The following is a 24081-nucleotide window of genomic DNA, read 5'->3' on the forward strand; positions in this document are numbered from 1 at the left end:
TAGGGCCCTGGGGAGCGTGGGAAAGGGAACTGAAGCCGAAGGCTGAGCCTGGCTAGTCCCCACACGCCTTCCCCAGCACGACTATTGCACTGGTTTCCCAACGTCTTTGTGGGCATGCTGGGACTGGGCTCTGGACGTTTCTGCCTCAGGGGTGGGGAGGAGGCGGAAGGGCGTTCCAAAAGCAGTTTTCTCTTTCTTCCCAATTTGGTTGCTGGGAACAGGGGGTAAATGAATTTCTATCCGTATTATAACCTGCTCCTAGTGCTCTGCAGAAGTACAGGTGGGGAAACTCTGACATGACCGCAGAATCCAGTTTTATTGAAAACTACATTCAGGGTCCGTGTATTTGAAAACAGTAAAGTCCAAAGGGCATCTGTCACATTAAGCAATTCTAGGTCATGTTTTAAATTACCCCCATTCCTAGATTGTTTTTTCCCCCATATCTGCCCTTGCTCGTTTTTTTTTTTTTTTAATACATTAGATATATTTTATTTTCCTCTCACTCCTGTTTTTCCTCCACGTATTCCTACAGCTCTCTCCTTCCTGCTTCCTCCTTGCTGTGGTGGCTGGGATGCTTCTCCCATGACACTTTGGATCTAGCCTGGGCTGTTTTCTGTTAAACCAATCAGTTGCGACCTTCTCTTAACAGGTGTGTATATAAATATGTTTATTAACAATAAAAAATTGTTAAGTGTTTTTTTCTGGAGGTGTTGATGAGAGGGTGGGAAATAGAGGGTTTATTCTGAAACCCACCTTTCAACATAGTACATCTGGGACTCCCCCAGAAAGTCTCCCACTGCCAGCTTGTAAGAGGGAATCCCTAATCAACCCAACAGTGTAACTGCGGTGCCCCTCCACCTATTAGGCAACTCGGTAGTTCACGTCACAGGGTATGGGGCACTCTTCAGTTCTGAGTAACTGTCATTTGTGGTGGTAGTTACACACAAACCCTCTCTAGGTGCTTGGATGTTTGCCTTTAGTTGGAATAAGTAAAGATGTAAAAATGGAGCCTATTTAGAGCTTTCTTCAGGATGACAGGGATGTAGGAAGTCCCAGCTATCGACTAAAGGTTAGTCTACGAACTGCTAGAAGGGATAACTTGATTATAGTTTCATATGATGGCTCCTTTTCCTACTCCACAGAGATGTGGAGGTCACTGAAAATGGCTCCTGTTCGCACGTAGTCTTTTTTATTCTGCTGCTTTCTTGTCCGTTAGCCAAGGCACACATTCTGCCTTCAATATTGTAGTACAGTTTTGAAGAGTAGAAAAGCCCCTTTATGTATGTACTCAATTTGAGGGCCTTAGTTGTATTTCCTGCCTTCGATGGTGGGAATATTTTTTCACTTCTCCCCCTTCTTGGTATTATGACTTGGCAAGTTCCTTTAGTATGTTTTGTCACCACTGCCGCAGTTTCGGTGTTCGGATCTGGGAGACGTGAACTAAGATCTGTCCTGCCCCTCTGTCTCGAGAGGCGGCTTGTCCCGCAGGACCCTGAATGCTTGTCTGTGGTGCGGAGTTGCAGCTTCGCTGAGAAAAGGAGCCTGACTTGACTCTCCTGTGTGAGCAGTCCTGAGCCCCGTCCTCTCTTACTGACCGTGCAGGGCGCGGGGCTGGTCGCACCTTAGCTTTCAGCGGCGGTCCCAGGCGCTGTTACAGAGGGTCGTGGGCAGAGGACCCTGCTTGTGCAGGCGCCGGTGGCGGGCCCGGGCTTGGTGGCGGCTCTCTCTCTGCGCTGCAGGCAGACCGCGAGGGGCATCTCTGGCTCCGGGGTGAATCGCGCACCTGTCCTCTCTGACCTGTGCGCTTCTCTCCCCTCTCTCGCCTCCCGGTAGTGTGCAGTGAGGGGCTCCCCCCTCCCCCCCTCAGTGGCCTCTTCTCTTGCCCTGCCCTCACCTCCATGGACGACTCGGAGGTGGAGTCGCCCGCCAGCATCCTGGCCTCCGTGAAGGAGCAGGAGGCGCAATTTGAGAAGCTGACCCGGGCGCTGGAGGAGGAGCGGCGCCACGTCTCGGCGCAGCTGGAGCGCGTCCGCGTCTCCCCGCAGGACGCCAGCCCGCTCCTGGCCAACGGCACGCTCACCCGCCGGCACCAGGTAACCCTCCGTCCGCCAGGCCTGCCCGCAGACACGGACCCCTCGGGGAGGCTGCTCTCCGCACGGCGGGCATCCCGTGCCCCTGCCTAGTGATCGCCTTCGCAGGGTGCTCGGTACTGATTAAGACAGGACATTGCTGCTCTGCCGAGTTACGTGGACATCTCTCTCGAAGCATCCATCTGACTTCGTGTCGGCTGCAGTGGGGTTTCTGGGTCGGGATGCCGTTCTGGTAGTGGCAGATCATATAATTTGAAGCTGTGCTCAAGTTAACTTCTTTTTTTTCCCCCTGGTTTCCCTCTTCCTCCATATCAAAAATTCAGGATATTAAATGCCTGCTTCGTGGTTGGGGAAGTTGGACATCTTGCATTCTCATTCTCCCTCACAGAACAGTTTGCTCAGAGGCGTGGCAGTGTTGGTAAATTGTGTATTCCCGCTCCACACTTTTTTTGTTGGCTGTTCAAGTCATTTTTTGGAGAAGGGGGTCATTGTTAATTCTTTTGGTTAGAGTTGGAGAGGGAGCATCATGCTGCTATTTAAGCCAGATGACCGCAGGAGCCAGTGGTCTCTGGGTTGGCTGACTCGGATGTGACTCTGAAGTGAGTTGGTGTTCGAAACGAGAAGTATCTTGTGTTTCCTATGGTTTCTGTAGTCTGACTTTGCTGTGATGTAATCTGTCTGAGGTTTTGTCTGTGTGTGTGTGTGTGTGTGCGCGTGTGTGCGTGTGTTTGTGTGCGTGTGTGTGTGTGTGTGTAATAGGCATTGCCTGATAGAGTTCATCTTAGGAGATCCTGATGGGAATCAAGAGCAACGCTCATGCTCACGATTGCTTATTAATGTTTGAAATGGAGATGGTCCTTCAGGCTACGGAGCTTGTTGAGTGAGAGGATGTAATTTCAATTGGGGACAATCAGGAATTTGGAAGCCATGTGTTTGCAGGGCTTCTAGGATTTTTACAGGAACAAGAATAGAGGCTGAGGGTTGGAGGGGTATATATTGCAAAGGAGAGCAGGAGCGCTCAGCCTTGGAGGTGGTGGGGAATTCCAGGATTTAGTACATGGAGTCTCTCTCTTTTATTTTTAACTTCTGCTCAGCAGTGAAACCACACCCTTCCTTCTTCCTGAAAATAATGTTTAACTTCCTTTCCCTACAGCATTACATGACCTACGTAATGCGAGTAGGGTAGGGGAAGAGTCTCTCAAGGTGGCTGATCTCACTGTAGGCTTTGTGAAGGGGAGTAGTCAAATGTGTTTTTACCTAGTATACGGTCATTAGATTATTTCCTGCTGCTTCAGATGGAGCAACTTAAGAATGGCATTTTTGAATGTGTTCTGTGGATCTTATAATTGGTGATGAAGATACTGAGACATTTGTTTGCTTGAAGGGGGCTGAGATGCTTATTTTCTTCCTGCTTGAAAAGAGAAACTCGTATCTCTTGCTTCTTTCTGTAGAAAGCCGCCTGGTGTGGGCGTTTCCCATGGTTGTAGAGCATGAAGATGCATGAAACAGTGAAGGCTTTTGGAAACCCCCCACCCTAGCTTTTCCAACTTTCCTATGTTCTTATGGCTTTCCAAAAAGATTTTACAGGGAACTTACCTTATTCAGAAAAGAGTTTTGAGTGCCTAGTATGTGCAGGCACTGTTGAGGGTGCTAGGGAGGCACTGAACAAAACTGACCAACGTGCACAAACACCTCTGCCTCAGAGCCCTCACCATCGTAAGTTCCAGAGGCCCAGGCCGCTTGAGCTCCAGGCCCAGTTGCGCGTCTGAGGTGCTGAGTCTAAGGCACAATGTGGTTCTTTTATCTGTACTGACAGACGGACTCTGGGCCACAAATGCCTTCTTGAAAGCCCTTTTCCTGTTTGGAAAAAGGTCGTTTGTGTTTGGAGCAGAAGAAGGCCACAAAGTGAATTGTCTCCTTGTGGGCTCTGTTTCAGAACGGCCGCTTTGTGGGCGATGCTGACCTTGAGCGACAGAAATTTTCAGATCTAAGCCTCAACGGACCCCAGGTACCTCTTTTGGTTCAAGGTCTGGGTTGCTTGTTCATATCTTTTTTACTTTCCCAGCTTGAGAGCATGTTGGTGTCTTCTAAATTACCTGGCACGTTGTAAACTCTCGTTAATTAGTTTCATTTAGTGGAAAAAAATGAAAAAAAGTGGAGCTTCAAAGTATATATATGGTTTTATTTGGGGCTTATATTGGCCATTGATTTAGTGTTTGATCCCTCCATTACTACATCCCTTTTCTAGAGTGGGTGTGGTTCTACTTTGCAGAAATCCCTACCTGAAATCTAGCTGGTCTTGAGCCTTAGGCATATCTGAAAAATCACATTGAGCCATTCAGAAGATGGCTCTTACTGAGGTTTTCTGGTTCATCTTAAAGGTTCTTATTGGGTAAACTTTGTTTTATTTGAAGGATCACTCAGATACAGATACAGCTGCTTTTTACACAGTTCATGCTCACTTGGATGACTAGACCTGGGGTGCTGTCTGCTGCCTCTGCCACTAGGGGTGCTGATGTAGCTGTAGTTAACTCAGTTCCTGTTTGTTAGGTGAATGGGACTGGGAACTTATATCTTCTGCCCTTTTGTACAAGTTGGGAAAGTGGGAACAGTCACTCCTAAAAATTCTGGGCCCACAGAAGATGTGTTGTCTTCAGGGAGACTGTGCTGCCCCTTGGGATGGATCATTAGTGTATATGGCTTAGGAGTGGCTCTTTCCCTCTTCTCTCTGCCGTGTAGGATCACAGCCACCTTCTGTACAGCACTGTCCCCAGGATGCAGGAGCCGGGGCAGATTGTGGAGACCTACACGGAAGAGGACCCCGAGGGCGCCATGTCTGTGGTCTCCGTGGAGACCTCGGACGACGGAACCACTCGGCGCACAGAGACCACAGTAAGCTGAGCCTTGTGTGAGGTCTGGGGTGAGGGCGGAGGTCTTCCTGTGGCCTTTATCAAGGGGAAGGGCTGGGCAGTTCACTAGGGTGGCAGAAGTGCCAGTGACCTGTAGTGAAGCCGTAGAGAAAGTGCTCCCGGGCTGCACAGGGAAGCTGGAAGAGATATGAGAAAACCTGATGGAATGAGGAAGGGAGTCTCAGCAGCTTTCCTTGAGGCACTGTGACTGCCATTGCGGTGTTGTTCCCGGCGGACTTCCCGGAAGATCGACGGGGAGGCGGTGAGATTGCTCGGCATTTCTAGGGAAAGCAAGCTGGGGACACAGGGTTATTTCTTAGAGGGGTCTACAGTTTACGCTTAATTTGTTCACGTCGTTAACGTTCCTTTTCTGTTTCCTTACTCGAAGGTCAAGAAAGTGGTGAAGACGGTGACGACGCGGACGGTGCAGCCAGTCCCTATGGGGCCCGACGGGCTGCCTGTAGACGCCTCGGCGGTGTCGAACAGCTACATCCAGACTCTGGGGCGTGACTTCCGCAAGAACGGCAACGGGGGCCCGGGTCCCTACGTGGGGCAAGCAGGCACGGCCACCCTCCCCAGGAACTTCCACTACCCGCCCGACGGATACAGCCGCCACTACGAGGACGGGTATCCCGGGAGCGGCGACAACTACGGCAGCCTGTCGCGGGTGACCCGCATCGAGGAGCGGTACCGGCCCAGCATGGAAGGCTACCGGGCGCCCAGCCGGCAGGACGTCTACGGGCCGCAGCCCCAGGTCCGGGTGGGCGGGAGCAGTGTGGACCTGCACCGCTTCCATCCGGAGCCCTACGGGCTGGAGGACGACCAGCGAAGCATGGGCTACGATGACGTGGATTACGGCATGATGTCCGATTACGGCACGGGCCGGCGGACGGGGACGCCCTCTGACCCGCGGCGGCGCCTCAGGTGGGCAGGGAGGAGGGCGGCGGGGCGCCTCTGGCAGACGGAAGGGGCGCGCTTCCTCGCGGGGAGCGCAGGCAGTTGGGCCCCTCCCCGGCCTGTGTCTGTAGGAGACCATCCTCATCGTCCCTCTTCTGATTTTACTAAATACTGACTTGACTTTTTTGGTCTCCTTTTCATTATAAATATCATATATTCTAATTATAGAAAACAACCTGTGACAGTTAATTGGTCTGTGTCCTGAGGAGAGGCCTTTGGTTCTGTGTCAAGAGTTGGTTTATTTTCTGCCTAAGATTTGACGCCCCCGTTTGGAACCTGATATCTGAAGCTATTGAATACTTGTTCTTGTGAATTTCTTCCACTTCTTGTTTGGTGTTAAGAACAAGGTTAAGGATTTTAGGCTTTCAGGAGCCGGATGGACAGTTGAAAGTGAAAGTGTTAGTCGCTCAGTCGTGTGGGAGGACTCCATGGACTGTAGCCCGCCAGGCTCCTCTGTCTGTGGAATTCTCCAGGCAAGAATGCTGGAGTGGGTTGCCATTCCCTTCTCCAGGGGATCTTCCTGACCTAGGGATTGAACCCATGTCTTCTGCATTGAAGGCAGAATCTTTGCCATTTGAGCTATCAGGGAAGCCCTAAACCTTTTCTATAAAGGACCATGGAACTGATTTAGGCTTTGCAAATGATATATTGTTTTTGTTGTATGTCATTGTTCATTTTACAGCCTTTTAAAAATATGAAATGATATGGTTAGATAGCATGACCAACTCAGTGGGCATGAATTTGAGCAAACTCTGGGAAATAGTGGAGGACAGGGGAGCCTGGCATGCTGCAGTCCATGGGGTCAACAAGAGTCGATCATGACTTAGTGACTGAGCAAAAACCACAAAAAAATGTGAAAACCGTTCTTAGTTTCAGGGCTGATGTGGCCCATGGGCTGCCAACCTTGTTTTAGAATAAATCAGAGAGCAGTGTTTTCTGAGCAAAGAGAAATAAGAAGAATTATAGGAGAAGATTTATGGATGTCTTAATGGTAAGAATATCCTACCAGCTGTTGCTGAATTTCTGTGTGAGGTCATGACTTTCTAAAGCAGATGCCTTGGTGCTCATTTTACTCATATTAGGTAGCTTTGGTTAACAGCAGACGGGGCTGGGCCCAGGCTAGAGGCCCCATTATCTAAGCCTGAGTCACTCACCTTTCAGGAATCTTTTGGACAGCAAATCCAGCTCCCATGTGACTCATGTTTTATTCCCGGGGTGGGGCTGGGGGGCACACCAGGTACAGCCATCACCAAAGGAGGCGGCCTCGGGTGGCGGCACCTTCTCCTGGCGACAGGCGTGCTTTTCCTGACTTCCTCATTAGTGGACTGAGTGGGTTGAGTGAGTGCTGGTGGCTAGGTCATTCACTTGTCCCTGGTTGGAGCAGTTGACATAAAGAGGGTTTGGCTTGGTTCTTGGGTTTATCCCAGGGTGGTACTGGACTTAGAAACCTGCTCGACTAGCCAAGAACATTTGCTCCTTCCTGTTCTCGGCCTCGGAGAGCACTGCAAGGTCAAGTGAAAACCGCGGGGCCGAGAGATGAGTGGAGGAGGCTCTGGACCTGAGGCCTGGGTTCTAATGCCTTTGCCGTTAGCCACGTAGCCGAAGGCGAGTCGTCTGATCCTTCTGGGCACAGCTTTGTTATTTGTAAGACAAAGGAAAGAATGTCATGACCCACTTGTAAAAGTGACCAAAATCGTTATGGTGATTGTTCTGCAATTGCTTTATATTAAAATAATAATAAGAGTAAAACCATCAAACCATCCACTGATAAAGCACTTCCCTTAACATTGTTATGCTTTTCTTTTGTGTTCTTTTCCTTACACAAGTAAACACACTCTGACCTTATTTTTCCCTTCTGAAATGGAATCTTACTTGATGTGCTGTTTAGCAGCCTACTCTTAACACTTAGCTATATAACCTGTGTATTTTGTTTCAGTGATATTAAAAAATAGTGATTTTTTTTTTTTTTTTGACTGACTGCTTTGCCCATTTGAACTGTATTTGAGCGTAACGTTGGCAGCTCTGAGGCCGGCCCTCTGCTCAGGCTAACCTCGAGGGTTTGCTGACAGGGGCAGTGGTTTTGTGGAGTAAACGAGAGGCTTCTTTGGAGTGCTCCGCACAATGGATTCTCCCCTGTCCTGCGGGAGCCACTGAGTGAGATGAGCTCGCAGATGATGGGTCTCTTCCTTCCTGGCTGTTAGGAGTAAATAACAGTGTGACAGACTCACCCTCTAGTGGTGGTCGGTAGCACCGAGGAGGAAGCCTGTCCCGGGTTAGATTCTTCTTCACCTTCGGTGGCTCTGGCTCTGGCTCTTTTCTCAGTGGCTGGGTATCCCAAATGTGATGGTGGCCATTAGAGTGTATTTTGGCAGAACTGGAAGTGTTGTCTTTAGAAATTGGAGACTAGAAATCCTGTCTCAAACCCATTTGTTGAGTAGCAGAGATGACCTTGGGATGAACTGTGCAAACTCACGTTCAAGCTTACAGCTCGTCAGTACCAAAGCTAAGTCCTCTGTGTCCTCTACTGCCGTTACTTGCAAAAAAAGAGAGACTCTGTAAGAATCTCGCTTTCTCGCTTTAAAAAATAATTCCCAAAATAGGGTAAGGACAGGCTTACAGGTGAAATGTGTTTAAGAGCCTTATCCCATCAGCTGTTTCCTGTGTGTAAATGCCTCACGAGAGCTGGTGTCAAATGTTGTTCCCTGATTTCTCTGCTGCCAAGTTCGTTGGTTTCATTAACTCTGCTGTCTGAAGGTTTATTTCAGTCTCTATCTGGAGAACTTACTAGGTATCAGGTACCATTCAAGCACTAAGCAGTCAGGATTTGGTTCTTTTTTGTGATCAACTGTCCAAATGTTTGTTGCTAGTAAACGTCACAGAAAAAAATGGTAGCTTTAATCTAATCGCAGATGCCTGTAAAATTATTGTCTTATCTCTTTAAGAAAAATGGATCAGTATATTCTTTATGCAAAGGAGACATGAGATCTAGTATACTAGAGCTGGGGTTCTTCCTTCCTTGAAGATGAGGGGTAATGGGAGCTCTCCAAAGAACCATGCATGACACCTCGGTGTATTCTTTTTTCTGTCTTGGTCCTTCTGACACCGCAGGAGCTATGAAGACATGATTGGCGAGGAGGTGCCATCAGACCAGTACTACTGGGCGCCTCTGGCCCAGCACGAACGAGGGAGTCTGGCAAGCTTGGACAGCCTGCGCAAGGGCGGGCCCCCGCCCCCCAGCTGGAGACAGCCGGAGCTGCCCGAGGTGGTCGCCATGCTGGGCTTCCGCCTGGACGCCGTCAAGTCCAACGCGGCCGCGTACCTGCAGCACTTGTGCTACCGCAACGACAAGGTGAAGACGGACGTCCGGAAGCTCAAGGGCATCCCAGTGCTGGTGGGGTTGTTAGACCACCCCAAAAAGGAAGTGCACCTTGGAGCCTGTGGCGCTCTCAAGAATATCTCTTTTGGGCGTGACCAGGATAACAAGATCGCTATAAAAAACTGTGACGGTGTTCCTGCTCTCGTGCGATTGCTCCGAAAGGCCCGTGACATGGACCTCACTGAAGTGATTACTGGTGAGTTCCAGGCCCGAGAGGGAGCCTCTAGGTTTAGGGTCAGAGATTGTGCAAGGTTTTCCAGATTTTAAACGCCAGAGTGGGTTGCCATTCGTTTCTCCAGGTGATCTTCCTGACCCAGGGATTGAACTTGGGTCTCCTATACTGCAGGCAGATTCTTTACTGTCTGAGCCACCAGGGAAGTCTGATTTTAAAGCATTGTTTGCTAATGTGTTAAACGCAGAAGACTTCCCTTAAAATTCCAGATCCTTGGCTCCTGTTTTAAACTCACAGGAGCTGGTGACGGTGGACCTGTGTCACTGCCCAGTAGTCGTTCTGAGGTGACTGGGGCGTGTTCCGCTAGCCTGTGTGGATCACAGTCCGCAGCCCAAGAGAAAGAAAGGAAGAGAAACAGCACAGATGATCATTCTCATTCGGGGCAAGCTTGCCCCCAGAGGACATTGCAGTGTGTGCAGGTGTTCGGTTGTCAGAACCTGGGGCTTTGGGGGTTGGGACAGAGTGCCATCGGTGTCTAATGAGTGAAGGCCTGCTGCTGCTGTGCTGCTGCTAAGTCGCATCAGTCGTGTCCAACTCTGTGCGACCCCATAGACGGCGGCACACCAGGCTCCCCCGTCCCTGGGATTCTCCAGGCAAGAACACTGGAGTGGGTTGCCATTTCCGTCTCCAATGCGTGAAAGTGAAAAGTGAAGGTGAAGTCGCTCAGTCATGTCCAACTCCTAGCGACCCCATGGACTGCAGCCTACCAGGCTCCTCCGTCCATGGGATTTTCCAGGCGAGAGTACTGGAGTGGGGTGCCATTGCCTTCTCCTGACATTTACTCATTTAATGATGGGCGGGATAGCTCTCCACAACAAAAATTATCTGGCCCAAAATGTCAGTGCTGGTGAGATTAACAAATGGGTATAGCGGGCCCAGAAAGTATTGCTTATAGTAATTATTGTTTTAGAAACCTTACTTCATGATGTGTATGTTTGTATTGAGCCATAATGTAAAACACGTTGTCATGAGTAACAAACTAAAGCTTGAATATCGTTACAAGGTATTTGGTCATTGGGGAAGACTGAGAAATGCTGGGAAAGGGGTTTCTCCTTTGGCATTCTTCAGACATACTGTCTTGGTGCTGGAGAACTGTCTGATGAGTGGTCTCTGCCAGGAACCCTGTGGAATCTCTCATCCCATGACTCCATAAAAATGGAGATCGTGGACCACGCGCTGCACGCCTTAACGGATGAAGTGATCATTCCCCATTCGGGGTGGGAGCGGGAACCTAGCGAAGACTGTAAGCCACGCCACGTCGAGTGGGAGTCCGTGCTCACCAATACCGCCGGCTGCCTCAGGTAACAGAGGGGCTGGGAGCGTGGGACGACTGGGCTTCTAAAGACTGAAACTGCTTTGGAAGCACGTTAAATCCCGTAGTCTGTCGTTTAGGCTCCGTTCCGGTCTGTGTTGCGTCCATGACCCTGTCCTGTGCGTCTGCCCATTGCTACCCCCTGGCATACTGTATGCTTTACTTGCGGTTCCCACACATCTTCCTCACTTCTGTGCCTCTTTGACTTTGTTAATATAATTTGTTCAAAACCAACGGTGTAAGGCCATTGTCTAGTCCTGGGCTTGTGTGTGTCTGTGCCTTTAATTGTGTTTCAAGTCAGACTGCGATACATGCAGCACATGGGTGCAGCATACTGGAAGGACAGAGTGGGCAGAGTCCTTCCCTGTCTGCAGGGCGCAGCTGCTTGTTTCTGTTTTGAGGCCAGACTCAGGTGTTTGTCTTCCAGAACGTTCTCCCGAGTTCTCTGTCTTGTGTCCTATAAGCTGCAGTGTGTTCTCTCTTCGGGACATGTGCCTGTGTGCCCTGCCGCCACTCGACATTTGCGCTTGCCCACGAGCAGCGTCTGTTCTGTCTGACGTTGTTGCTGTTGGTCTACTCCATCTATGTGCCCACCCCTGGCCTGGTCATAAGTGTCCTGAAAGCAGGAACGTCCAATCTCCGTCAGCTTTAGCGCCTCCCCTAACAGATACTCTTTGTTTGTGACCGCGGAAAGGCAGTAAGGAGGCTTGCAGGGCCTAGGGGTACTAAGAGAGGCTTTCTGGAGTTCAGGCATCTCGAAGCTTCACCTTTCCCCTCAGGAATGTCAGCTCGGAGAGGAGTGAAGCACGCCGGAAACTTCGGGAGTGCGATGGGTTGGTGGATGCTCTCATTTTCATTGTCCAGGCTGAGATTGGACAGAAAGATTCGGATAGCAAGGTAGGTCAGGTACCTGTAAGACAGACCTATCATCTCAGGCTTTCAAATAACGTTAGATACCTGTACCGGCCCCCTCCTTAAAGTGGGTATTCACCTTAGAGGAAAACTGTTTGCTTTGGAATTTCCTCTACCTACATATTTTAGAGCTGTTTAGCCATACTTCCATTTTTTTCTAATTAGGAAAAAGTCAATGTGACGTTGAGTTTTATGTTGCACACCAAATGGTAGCATAAACCTTTATTAGCCTGAGGCTGAAAGAATCTGAGAAGCTTGGGGGCACTTAAGAGGCATTATGGGAGATAATGAGTGGGGCTGTGCTTTTGAGGCTCATCGTGGAAACCTGTGCGTGCTGGAAGATCCCCTGTCGTTCTCCCTCACTGGACCTTTTCTTTGTGACCCCAAGCTTGTCGAGAACTGCGTCTGCCTCCTTCGGAACCTGTCCTATCAAGTTCACCGGGAGATCCCGCAAGCAGAGCGCTACCAGGAGGCGCCTCCCAGCGTCGCCAACAGTACCGGGCCGCATGCTGCCAGCTGCTTTGGGGCCAAGAAAGGCAAAGGTGAGGCTTGCTTCCCGCTCCCCCGCTCGTTCGTGCAGGACGGGGAGAGGAAGGTGTCTGGCTGTGCGTGTGGAACGCGTGCTGAGCAGTGCTGGAGTCTGCCCCGTCGGGGATGTCCCCTGTGCCGTGTGCTTCACGCTGGTGCTGCTGGTGGTGGTGGTGTCAGGATCAATAGTTGGGCAGTGAAGGCTGAGAGCCAGCTGACCTGGGGCCTTCTCCCCCTCCTCCTCTGTTTCCTGTGTTTGTCTTTTCCTCTGTGCTTCCCTGCTTGTTTTCCCGTGATCCTGTTGACAACTCTCTCCTGCGTTTTTCTTCCTTCATTTCTCTCCTCTCCTTTCCACCTTGGGTGACGCGCTGGAAGATGAGTGGTTCTCCAGAGGTGAGTGGAATCTTTTAAGCGGCTTACCTACCTCTAATTTGCATGTTTGGGTTTTAGCGTTCTTGGCATTTCCTTGCCTAACCCTTCCCTGTGGATGCATGTAGGAAAATTCATTGGAGGAAGGCCGCTGAGCCTGGTCACGCTCTTCTGAGCGAGCGGCTCCCGGCACCTGTCTCTGGGCAGCAGCCCCTGTTCCCGGCACGGAGGACAGCAGCAGCACTAGCTGCCATCCTTAGCTCACCCGGCTGCTGCGCGTGTTCTGCTCTTGGGGATCCTGTCTTGGTTTCTTTGTTGTTTTGTCTTATGCCCCTCTTGATGCATCTCTGATGGGAACATTCTGACTGAAGAATAAAGAATATACTGAGTGGACTCTTCCTTTCTTAAACTTCCTTCTCCCCCCACTTTCTTTTTTAAATTTCCAAAGGGAAAAAACCCACAGAGGATCCAACAAACGATACAGTGGACTTCCCTAAAAGAACTAGTCCTGCTCGAGGTACGTTATCTTACTCTTCTCAGGCTCCATGGTTCTCGTAAACATCGTCCACGCATGAACTGTTTGGCAGCCTACCACTAGGTTATACAGTGTGTTCACTGTCCTGTCCCCCCGACTTAAGGAATTTGAAGTGGTGATTAAAGTATTTGGAAATTTGAAATATTATAACAGTGACTTTCAAAGGACTTCTTGTCATGGCAGTTATTCAGATTACTTGAGGGTAAGGACTTGATGGTAGTCTAGACCAGGAACTTTTTATGTTCATCAATATGGTGAGTCCAAAATTCACAGCTCTCCGTGGATATTAAAATTTAGATGTTGTTAAATCTATGAGAGACCCTTTGGCTTAATCATAGTTAGGGTGAGCAGGATGACTCACTTAAGTTAGAAATAATTCATTTGAGATGCTGCTGCTCCTAAGTCGCTTCAGTTGTGTCTGACTCTGTGCCACCCCATAGATGGCAGCCCACCAGGCTCCACCATCCCTGAGATTCTCCAGCCAAGAACACTGGAGTGGGTTGCCATTTCCTTCTCCATCATTTGAGATGAGAAATCTTTAACTCTTCAGTGCCGTTGATGAGTAAATGAAGCCCTTGAGAGCTGGGCATGGCTAGAGTAAACTGTGGCTAGAAAAGAGACTAGGAAGGAGAGAGAGGAATTGCATATGAGTTGATACATGTCCTGCTTTTGACATGGACGAATTATTCTTGAGGAGGCATGTAGTCAAATCTGACTTTGCTCTTGGGTTGGGGGAAGGTGTTTAGAGAGCCTGCTTGTATAGGGACATAAACCCATCAACCCAGAGTCAACCCTAACACTGGTCTGTAGTCAGCCAGAGCCTGCTCTGTAGGCACTGCTAAGCACCCTCTGCTTTCTTGCCCTTTCTTGTGCAGGTTATGAGCTTTTATTTCAGCCGGAGGTGGTTCGGATATACATCTCACTCCTCAAAGAGAGCAAGAATCCCGCCATCCTAGAAGCGTCAGCTGGGGCCATCCAGAACTTGTGTGCTGGGCGCTGGACGGTGAGACCCTTGTACAAGATGCATTTGGGGATGGAAGGACTTAGCTTACTCTTTTGCTATCGTTTGTAATCTGTTCTGCTTCTTTCCATGTGCTCCTTGTAGTATGGTCGATACATCCGCTCAGCTCTGCGTCAAGAGAAAGCTCTTTCCGCCATTGCTGACCTCCTGACCAATGAACACGAGCGGGTTGTGAAAGCTGCATCTGGAGCCCTGAGAAACCTGGCTGTGGATGCGCGCAACAAAGAGTTGATTGGTAAGGAGCTGGCTGTTAGCCGCCACCTCAGCATCTGCTACCGCACCTTCTATTCAGCAGGTGCTGAGTTTATTTGTTGAAACAGCTGAGGAAGAATCCTAGTCCTCCATAGTTTGTGAATCTGGGGCATTAGAGAGGATTATATTCTAATGGTTCTTGGAAAGAGAAGAGGTGATGACTCTTTAAAAGTTGAAAAATCATACCTTATTTGTTGAGCATGTACTTTGTTTCTAGGGATTGTTAAGCATATCTGTATGTTCTCATTTAAATGTCACTGTTTTACAAAGGTACTTTTTCTTTTTTTTTTAAATGGAAAAAGAAAACTGAGGGTCGGGACGTTAAGTAATTTCTCCAGAGTTAATAAAGCAGAGCCCAGTTTTTGTTTTTTTTCAAATTCACAGTGATTGTTGTATTAAACTACTGTAGTATTCAATGCGCCGTTCTCACCAAGAGACCTGCCGGGACCGTGTAGCGTATTTGACATAAAGTATCCAGATTGTTTTAATGTGACTGAAGGGGAGAATAAGTAGACAGACAGGAAGGACAGTGCATTCATGGCTGTTCCTGGTCCTTTGCCCTTCTGAAGTGACAGTCCTACAGGAGCATGAAGCTGATTCTCATGGGTGGTCCCCGCTCTTGATATGGTCAGTGCAGTGAGTGTTGGGCTCCTCAGAGCCTGGCTCCGCTGGCTCTCCCTGTGTACATGCCTCCCGTCTTACCGCTGTAGGTAAACATGCCATTCCTAACTTGGTCAAGAATCTGCCAGGAGGGCAGCAGAGCTCTTCGCAGAATTTCTCTGAGGACACTGTGGTCTCTATTCTGAACACCATCAACGAAGTTATCGCTGAGAACTTGGAGGCTGCCAAAAAGCTCCGGGAGACCCAGGGTATTGAGAAGCTGGTTTTGATCAACAAATCAGGGTGAGAGTAACACTTACCGGTCACAGCTGGGGCACGTGAGTGCGGGAGAGGGCGCTGGGGAGGGGCTCTGCCCTGTCGATTCTGCAGGCTGTTTTCCCTTTTTTACCTGTAACGGTCACAGCTGGGGCATGTGAGTGCGGGAGAGGGCGCTGGGGAGGGGCTCTGCCCTGTCGATTCTGCAGGCTGTTTTCCCTTTTTTACCTGTAAAGAATGAAGGAGATATTGCTCTCTTTTCTGTCTTAATGTTGACCCATAAATTGATAAGACTCTTCCGTCAGACATTTTTTTGTTACTGTTTGAGTTAAAATACTGGACTTGGTGAAAACCTGGTCTTGCCTATTTGGGGACTTATATTCTTATGTTACATTGTATTAGAGAGGACATGCTCTCAGCTTCTTTCCTGGTCTTACATCCACATTCCATCTGGTTTTATTTCCCTAAAAGGAACCGCTCAGAAAAAGAAGTTCGAGCAGCCGCGCTTGTGTTACAGACGATCTGGGGGTATAAGGAGCTGCGGAAGCCACTGGAGAAGGAAGGCTGGAAGAAGTCAGACTTTCAGGTAGAGTGACTCTTGGGACTGAGGCTTTCCCCTCTCTTCCCCTTGGTTTCAGGTAATGCTTCTTTCTTTGCTGCTTCTGTTTCACTGTCACACTGAGTCTACTTTTGACCCACGTCTCTGTGTAAAGAAATCATTTATTTACTTTTCCCCCCAAATGGTGCCGGAAGTAGTCCTGGTCTCGCGCTGTGGTAGCGCAGTGTGAGTGCTGCTGGCAGTGTTGACCGGTGGCCCTTTGAAGGAGTTTGCCATTTTCTGAGACTGTATTCCCTTTGGATAGTGTGAGCGTTTGGTGCCTTTGTAATTGGTTCAGAAACACAGACAAAGCCATCGCATCCTACTTTGTCTCAGTGTATAGGTGTTTGTTTAACCCGTGCAGGTCACCTTTTGGTAAGAACTGTACTTGGGAATAAGGCCCTAAAGTCTGGGCCCATTGAGGAGCAGGGCGTGGGTGAATTCGGTACTCTGCGACGTGACTGCGTTTCGCGTGTGCCCCCAGGTGAGCCTGAACAATGCTTCTCGGAGCCAGAGCAGCCACTCCTATGATGACAGCACGCTCCCTCTCATTGACCGGAGCCAGAGATCAGGTACAGGGTGAGGGGACGCACCTCTCTGTTTTCACTCCACCTCTGCTGTTCTCTAGTGGGCCTGCCATCTAACTGAATAAGATATGCATTTATTTCTGAACAAGCTTGTCTTTTGGTGGAGGAGGTTATACTTCACCTCGGGATTATAGCACGGGCCTTTACAAAATAGGAGAGCATCAGAAGATAAGACAGGCAGTTGGCCTGGGTGTGACCCCCGACTCTGCCTGTGGACTACAGATGGCTGATAGTGAGCCCTGCTCTGGTTTCTCTGCTTAGGTTATCAGGACATAACCCTACCATCAGTCTAAGGGAGATCTGAATATTGCAAAAGGATTGTTCTTCCCTTTTAAATTTTCATATAATACCAAGTAGTGTACGTTTACTGTTGAAAAATTAGAAAGTACAGGCAAACCAGGAAAGGGACAACAAAAACGACTTGTTTCCAGACATAGCTCTGTTCTTCTGGGTTCTGTCTTTTAAATACTGCCGTGTGAGCAAACACTTTCTTCAAAAGACAAATGACATATCTTGTTTTGTGACGTGATTGTCACTTGTGTCTTTTATAGTCCTTATTGTCTTAACGACACTGGGGTTTTGCCTGAAATGTGGTCTGAGGATCATCAAATCTGTTGGCATGGTACTGACGGTACAGAAGCATGGGGAGTGCTTGCTCTATTGCTGGGGGCGGAGCGCAAACCAGGGAGTGATCCCAAACCAGGCCAGCTGTTGGAGTCTTTGTTGCCACTTACTTGCTGTTACAAGAGGAGCCAGTTTGGGCAGGGGGGGGGGAAAACGAGCCAGTCTCACTTCAGAACTTACTTGATGAACTGTAACAGTTACTGATTTTATGGGTTCTACTCTTGAGGATTCCTTGATGTTCTGCGTAGATGCTGTAGGGAGTGCTCACACGGCGCCCGCAGCGCACCAGAGCCTGACGGTTATCTTGAGGGGGAGAATTGTGCTGTTTGAGTTACTAGGTGAACTAAGCCACCTTTTTTTTTTTTTTTGGAAACACCATTTTTACTTAAAAATGAATGCAGAGAGCTTGTCAGTTTGGGAAAAAGTAACTGACAAGTACTTGCTGCCTGAATTTTCAAGTGAAAATTTTAATTTTGGAAGACTTGTATCTGCCACTGTGAGCCTGGTAAAATCCCAATATTTAATGTACTTTTTGATAAACTCATTGATGATTTTAGTGAGTGTGATTTTTTTTTTTTTTAATATATCATGAAATGTGTTAACTTTAGAAGATCTGCATAACTGTGAACCAGTATATTTTCCAGGTGACCAATGCATGATTTTCAAAATCATACAGGGTTAATTGATCCATTCAAAGTGCAAAACAGACAAATGGGTTTTAATTTAACAGAAGATGAAGAGAGCGTTGGTTTGGATTCAGATTCCACATTGTGCTGACCTTAAAGAAAACTCTACTTGTTGAGTATTAGTATACTATAAAGAATGGTCACCATCATCTGAAGGACTGTTAAAATTCTCCTCCCTTTTCCAACTTCTTATCTGTGTGAGGCTGGATTTTCTTCATACAGTTCATCCAAAATAACATCCCTGCTGCTACTGCTGCTAAGTTGCTTCAGTCGTGTCCAACTCTGTGCGACCCCATAGACGGCAGCCCACCAGGCTCCCCGTCCCTGGGATTCTCCAGGCAAGAACACTGGAGTGGGTTGCCATTTCCTTCTCCAATTCATGAAAGTGAAGTCCCTCAGTCATGTCCGACTCTTAGCGACCCCATGGACTGCAGCCTACCAGGCTCCTACGTCCATGGGATTTTCCAGGCAAGAGTACTGGAGTGGGGTGCCATTGCCTTCTCCTAAATAACATCCCAACAGATTGAATTACAAAGGCAAATATGGGAGTCTAGCTACCTTCTCTTAAGCCAACTCCAAAGATGTGCAAAAATGTAAAATAATGCTTTTTTTAAAAATTAAAAGTATGATTTATGTTAACATGGAATAGGTTTACTGTTATTTTTAAATGAAATGAGTATTTAAAATTTCTTAGTGCCATAACTGTTAATACAAGTAACCTGCACCCGTGAGTGCTCTTCGGAGCCTCGTAATTTCTAAGAATATAAAGGAGCTTTGAGACCTAATGGTTTGAAGCCCCCTGGCGTAGAGTGAATGGTTTCTTATATTAGAGTCTGTAGGAGAGGGATCTCTTTTATCTAGAGCTTGGCAGTTGTGGGTGGTGCTCAGTAAAACTTTGATGAGAGGGAGGGGAAGGAGAGACAGACCGAGAGTGATTTTATGATGAGTGTAAAGTTTGAAGAGTCGGTTTTTGACCTGGATAACTTTCTGACTCCCTATAGATAAGAAACCTCATCGGGAAGAAATTCAGATGAGCAGTATGGGATCAAATACGAAATCGTTAGGTAGGTGATTAATCCGTGCCTAAGCATGTGGAGGAGCAGGTCACTGGGACGAGGACTGTCCAGCACCGCACTTCTCTCCAGCAGCCTGGCTGTTTGCCGTCCTCAAGAGCGCTGGCTGCATGTTCACTGGAGGGGTTCGAAGAGATTTAGTAAAACCTGATCTGTCTACCTTTTGCCACATTTCCAAATGTTCAGAGGCTAAAAAGAAACCACTCTGTGCCTCTGCGTCACCGCAGAAGTTCGTTTGTGTCCCTTCACAGCCTGCTGCAGCGGCTGGCCGGCCGGCTCTCCCTGCCGCAGCCCGCCTGGTCTACTTGCTGGCCTGTCTCTTCACTCCGTACTCTCTTTATTTTGCTCTTGTGATGTCTCCTGTTGGAATGCCCTTCCCAACTGCTCTCTAAGCTGTCTTCTCCCCAAAGGCTTGGTTGAAGTCCTGGCTACTTCGTTAGGTCTTGCCTTACCATTGCAGCTCGCCTCACCTCATGTCTTCTAACCCCAGTTCTCTGCATAGACAGGTCTCTTCAGTTTAGCTTCATTATCACATGCGGCATGTATTGCCCTCCCAGGGAGATGTACGTTTTTTATGTCCAGGCCTGCCAGACCGTAATGCCCTTCTGGAGGGGACATCGTCTCTCTGTGTACAGTTTTCCTTTTCTTTTTTTAAACTAGATAACAACTATTCCACACTCAATGAAAGAGGGGACCACAACAGAACACTGGACCGACCCGGAGACCTAGGCGAAATGGAGCCACTGAAGGGAGCACCCCTGATGGTAAATCCTCTTTATGTACTGTTGTCCCTCTCAGGCCACTTCTGTTTTGAAGCCTGCATATTCTGTGAATTAGGAGAAGAGGGTATAGTGGAAGATGGCATCCTTTTCTTGAGGCATTTTTTTTTTTTTTTAGGGAAAAAGTAGGACTTTTGATTCATGTTGAGATTTCTTGGGCCGTTAATTCTGTGATGGTCGAGATGGGAGAAGCAAGGTTGTGAATGTGTTGCGTGTGTGACTAACGCCAGCTGATTTTCCCTCACAGCACTCGCTTTCTCTTCCTGACTTTTCTGGACTATCTTACCGTTCCCTCACTACTGCTGCCTCCTTCTGTTTGACCTCACAGATGTGGGGGTTTTCCCTGGGTCTGCACTCATTCGTGAGGTTCCTGTTTCCTTGCTCTCCTACTAACACATCGCATGTTTCACAGCAGGACGAGGGGCAGGAATCTCTGGAGGAGGAGTTGGATGTGTTGTTTTTGGATGATGAGGGGGAGCCCATGTCTTGCCCTGCCATGGTATGTCCTAGCCACCCCCAAGATGGTCCTCGAGGAACGAGGCTCTGTGTGCCAGCGGTTTGCCAATCATGCGGATCTGATTGCTCTCGGCCACGTGGGGTGTAGGGGCGCTGCTTCTGTGATTGTCACCTCTTAGGAGGCCGCTGGTGATCTGATTTTCCATTTATGCCACTCCCTTCCCTCCAGATTTGTTCCTCTGTCTTGGGGTTCTCCTGATGGCCAACCTTACTAACATGTCTTTCTCTTTTTTTTCCCCTACAGCAGAAGATTTAGCACCACTCTCTCCGCTACATCCGGGCTTATAATATATGTACTTTTATTTTTTGGTGGTGAAATGGACTGATGATTTTCCCTTTCTTCGCTGGACTGTTGTGCCAACTGCCAGGCTGCCTCCTGCCTTGATGGCCCTGAAGTGGCTGCCTTCTTTCCATCAACTCCCTAACTGCTTCCAGTGAAGCTTAATTGTCCCTCTTCCCCCCTCCAGACCCCTCCAGTCACTCCCGAGAAGCCTGACTCAGTTATAGACATATCTTGAGAAACTGCTGCAGATTAGCTTTTTTTGCCAGCTCTCCCTGGAACTCTTGGCCTTGGTGGAGGGAGGGAGAGAGTGGGAACCTTCACTGGAAACCTTGGAAAGAACCGGAAGTTACATGCTATACATGCCGTGTCCAGCAATCTGATAAACTGATGATTCTTAATCAAGATTTTTCTTTTCCTGGTGGGGAAGGGACTTTTTTTTTTTTTTTTTGAGAATGGAAAGTGTGAGCTCTTCTTTTATTCCTAATGACTATTTTTGAAGCAAAGAAGGCCGGCAACATTGGCACATCCCACTTGGCAAGGGCCCTTGAGTAAGTGAAGGTTTCCTAGAGCGGAGAGTAAGAGACCTTGCCCTGATCCTCTGTGGGGCGGGACCACCCAAAGGACCTGCACCCCACATCTCTTTCCCAAGCCTCCTGCCAACCCCGGCTGCCGCATCTGCCCCCCTGAGGCTGTCCCGAACCCTCCTCCCCCAGTCCGTGGTAATGTCTGCTGACTCGGCCTGGCTGTTTGCAAGAGGCTGTAGAAAGAGGAGAACGTGTCAAGGAAGACTTTTTTGGGTGCAAAGGAGCAGAAGGATGTCTTCGGGGAGGAGAAGAGCCTCTGGGAGGAGCTAGTAGGAATGTACATGTTTCACTTAGTCCGAAACTGGCAGGAAGCTTCCCAGCTGGCTCCCCCTGCCCTGCTGTCTCCTGTCCTCACCCCTGCAGCCCCGTGCTGCCCCCGCCCCACCCTGGACTGGCTGGCTGACTAAAGGACTTGATGTACATACTCCTGCCCCCTCTACCCTGAAAAGGTGGGGTTTGCCCCTGGCTCTGCCTCGTCTTTGTGCCTTTGGCCTGGGGTGCATCTCCTCCTTCCCTTCCATGTGCCTTTCTTTGCCTCTGCAGTCTCATTTCTCATGATTTTGCAAATTATACTTTGTTGCTTTTTGACCTACTGTTGGCCCCAAATAGCAGAAAGAAGAGAAGGGACCTAGAGACCCTCTGTCTCTCCACTGGGAATTGGAACAGCCTCTGACTTCAGCCATAGAAGGTTTTTGCTCAACTGTATATGTTGGGGTTTTGCAAAAGTCCTGTTCTGATGAGTCTCCAGATGAGGTTGGTTGCCCAGGATCACCATCACCTCTGAAGGGGTGACAGGGAAGGCGTGTCCATCCCCGCCTCCCGCCCCGCCCTGCCTGCCCCGCCCCTTCCCTCCTCCTGTTAGTGTATATTTGCAGGTTGGGCTAGAGGAATCGGCTGCTATGCGGTTGATTTTTTTTTTTTTTAAACCCTGTCCCTTATTTACTTTTTACTCCTCCCCTCAATCTAAAAGCGCTGTTCAAATGCAACTGGAAATCTTTATTCTCCTCCCTCCCCCTTCCCTAATATATTGAGGCTTTGGGGTAGGAGAAAAGTGCACAACCCACCCCCCAACCCCCCTTCTCCTATGCATTAAAGTTCCTTATTTACCCCTTTGCCTCCTCACATTGCTTCCCACTCCTTTTCTGGCAAAAAGGAGCCTCTTCCTCTCTGACTAAGCGTACTGCACAGGGGAGACGGCCCGTCCAGCCCTGGCTCCACTCTTGGTTTCTCTCGTCTTTTTCTGCTCTTTTCCTGGTGCTCTTTTTGTCGGTGGGGTGTGGGTAATAGAACAGCCATAGGCTTTTGGGGACCTTTAACTGTTATTTTCATTTATTAAAACACTAAACATTCAATTTCAGAGAACCAAAAATCCCAGCTTCCCACCGAACACTGAGGGGCGTGTCTTCTGCGCCAGGCCTTTCCTGTTTTTCTTTCTCTCTTGTTAATGCTTTAAAAACAAATGAGTTTTTATACAAATAAAGTTTTTAAAGTGTGTATGTGGGGGGTCTGTGTCATTTCTTCACTTTAAGCTTGTATCTCTTCTCTCCTTTTCATCTCGATTACTTCATTATATATCAGTGTCCTTTTTCTCTCCAGAGCACCCAGAAGGGGATTGTACCAGCATGGATTAATTTTGAGCCCAATGCCAGCTCTTAACAAGGAACATTCTTTTAATTATATATGAAACACTTTTCCTCCGAAGATTCTTAAAAATCAAATGTAGAGCATGGGAAGCTTATTGCTTAACTTAGATAGGAAACTGAAGTATAAAGAATTAATAAATTTCTTAGTCACTGGGATTCTTTTGTGACATCTGTCAAAACTAACGTTGAGTAGAGCTCTGCAATACATGACCCTCTTGAACATATTTATGAGTAGATTAGAAGCTACCAACTCCAGCTGTCATCCTAATAAGTATGGAAATGAAGAATTAAAAGGCTCACTGGGCCATGAGGTTGCTTCTCAGGCTGTCTGCCATCCTTTAGTAAGAGGGTAAGGGGCAGGCCCATCGCTTCCTCCGTGTCCTACCAAGTAGCATGGGTGGGTAGCAAGTACTCAGATTACCAGGGGTTGTCTACAGTGTAGAGGCCAAGGATTAAGACCTCTGGAAAGGGGCCTTGTTACCTTGTTAAGACGAGAACGGATGTAAAATGCTTCTTGTATGCCTAGTCTTTAGATTAAAGATGTATAGCTATTGCTGGTGATGCTCACATCTCAATTTTGTTGAACTAGGTCTCAGGTATGAAAACTTTCTTGGACTAGTAAGACCAGGACATCTTAGCATTGTAGCTGATACCTTTCAAAGCTTGATTTGTGTCCGGCAGTTGTAGTTTTAGAAAGGTGAAGCGCAGAGCCGGAAAGCTCTTAGAGTTTGCTTTATAGAGAGATTCGGTAGCCCTGCTTGAGTGTCTTTTTTAAATGTAGAAAATGCTGGCTATTGGTGAATAGCCTTCATTTCTGTTAAATTTATTATCCGCTGGCATTGAGCTACACACAAACGTTACTCTCCTCTCCCTGGATTGGTCCATTTGTTTTATCTCATTCAATAAATATTTCCTCAGCATCTTCCAGGTATCAGGCATTGTTGTGTACATGAGGTTTAGATGAGAGAATGAAACGGATCGACCCTTTCTCATATCGATAGCAATGTGCTCTTTTTAAAACATTCCTCCGCCCTTAACTAAAACAAGGTGTTAAAAAGAAGGATCTACAGAGTCCATATATCTTGTTTCTTGGTACTGATTTAGTAACACTTTTGAAGCCTCTTGGTGTCTCTCAACACCAGCTTTAGGAATCCTGTGTATTTTGTCAAGATTTGCCAACTTATTCCCTGATCTTTACAGCCTGAGTTTTTATTCCCCACTCCCAGCAGAGGTGGTAATAGGTTATGCCCAGCCACTCTTCTGCCTCAGTGATGCTTTTTTTGTGAGCATGTTTGTGAAGTAGCTGCAGTGAGTCTCACTGTGACATACTGTGTGACTG

General features: G+C 48.2%; 1 protein-coding gene across 12 annotated transcripts in view; it reads left to right on the top strand.

The window, feature by feature from the left end:
• CTNND1 (catenin delta 1) overlaps positions 1-22595 on the top strand; it is a 45071-nt gene extending 22476 nt beyond the window's left edge. For 2 of the 12 annotated variants that reach the window (XM_061381559.1, XM_061381560.1), the window contains exons 2-19: positions 533-649; positions 1834-2093; positions 4027-4098; positions 4830-4982; positions 5388-5923; positions 9065-9528; positions 10682-10865; positions 11656-11773; positions 12177-12330; positions 13134-13202; positions 14096-14223; positions 14326-14476; positions 15204-15396; positions 15841-15955; positions 16452-16539; positions 18866-18928; positions 19598-19701; positions 20477-22595. In XM_061381559.1, coding sequence (XP_061237543.1) covers positions 1899-2093; positions 4027-4098; positions 4830-4982; positions 5388-5923; positions 9065-9528; positions 10682-10865; positions 11656-11773; positions 12177-12330; positions 13134-13202; positions 14096-14223; positions 14326-14476; positions 15204-15396; positions 15841-15955; positions 16452-16539; positions 18866-18928; positions 19598-19701; positions 20477-20488 — 2799 coding nt within the window. In that variant the 5' untranslated portion in view covers positions 533-649; positions 1834-1898 and the 3' untranslated portion in view covers positions 20489-22595. The other 10 variants (XM_061381552.1, XM_061381558.1, XM_061381554.1 and 7 more) reach the window with 10 other exon arrangements.
• The last annotated feature ends 1486 nt before the right edge of the window (positions 22596-24081 follow it).

The sequence above is a fragment of the Bos javanicus genome, chromosome 15 (assembly GCF_032452875.1).
Source record: "Bos javanicus breed banteng chromosome 15, ARS-OSU_banteng_1.0, whole genome shotgun sequence".
Lineage (NCBI taxonomy): Eukaryota > Metazoa > Chordata > Mammalia > Artiodactyla > Bovidae > Bos > Bos javanicus.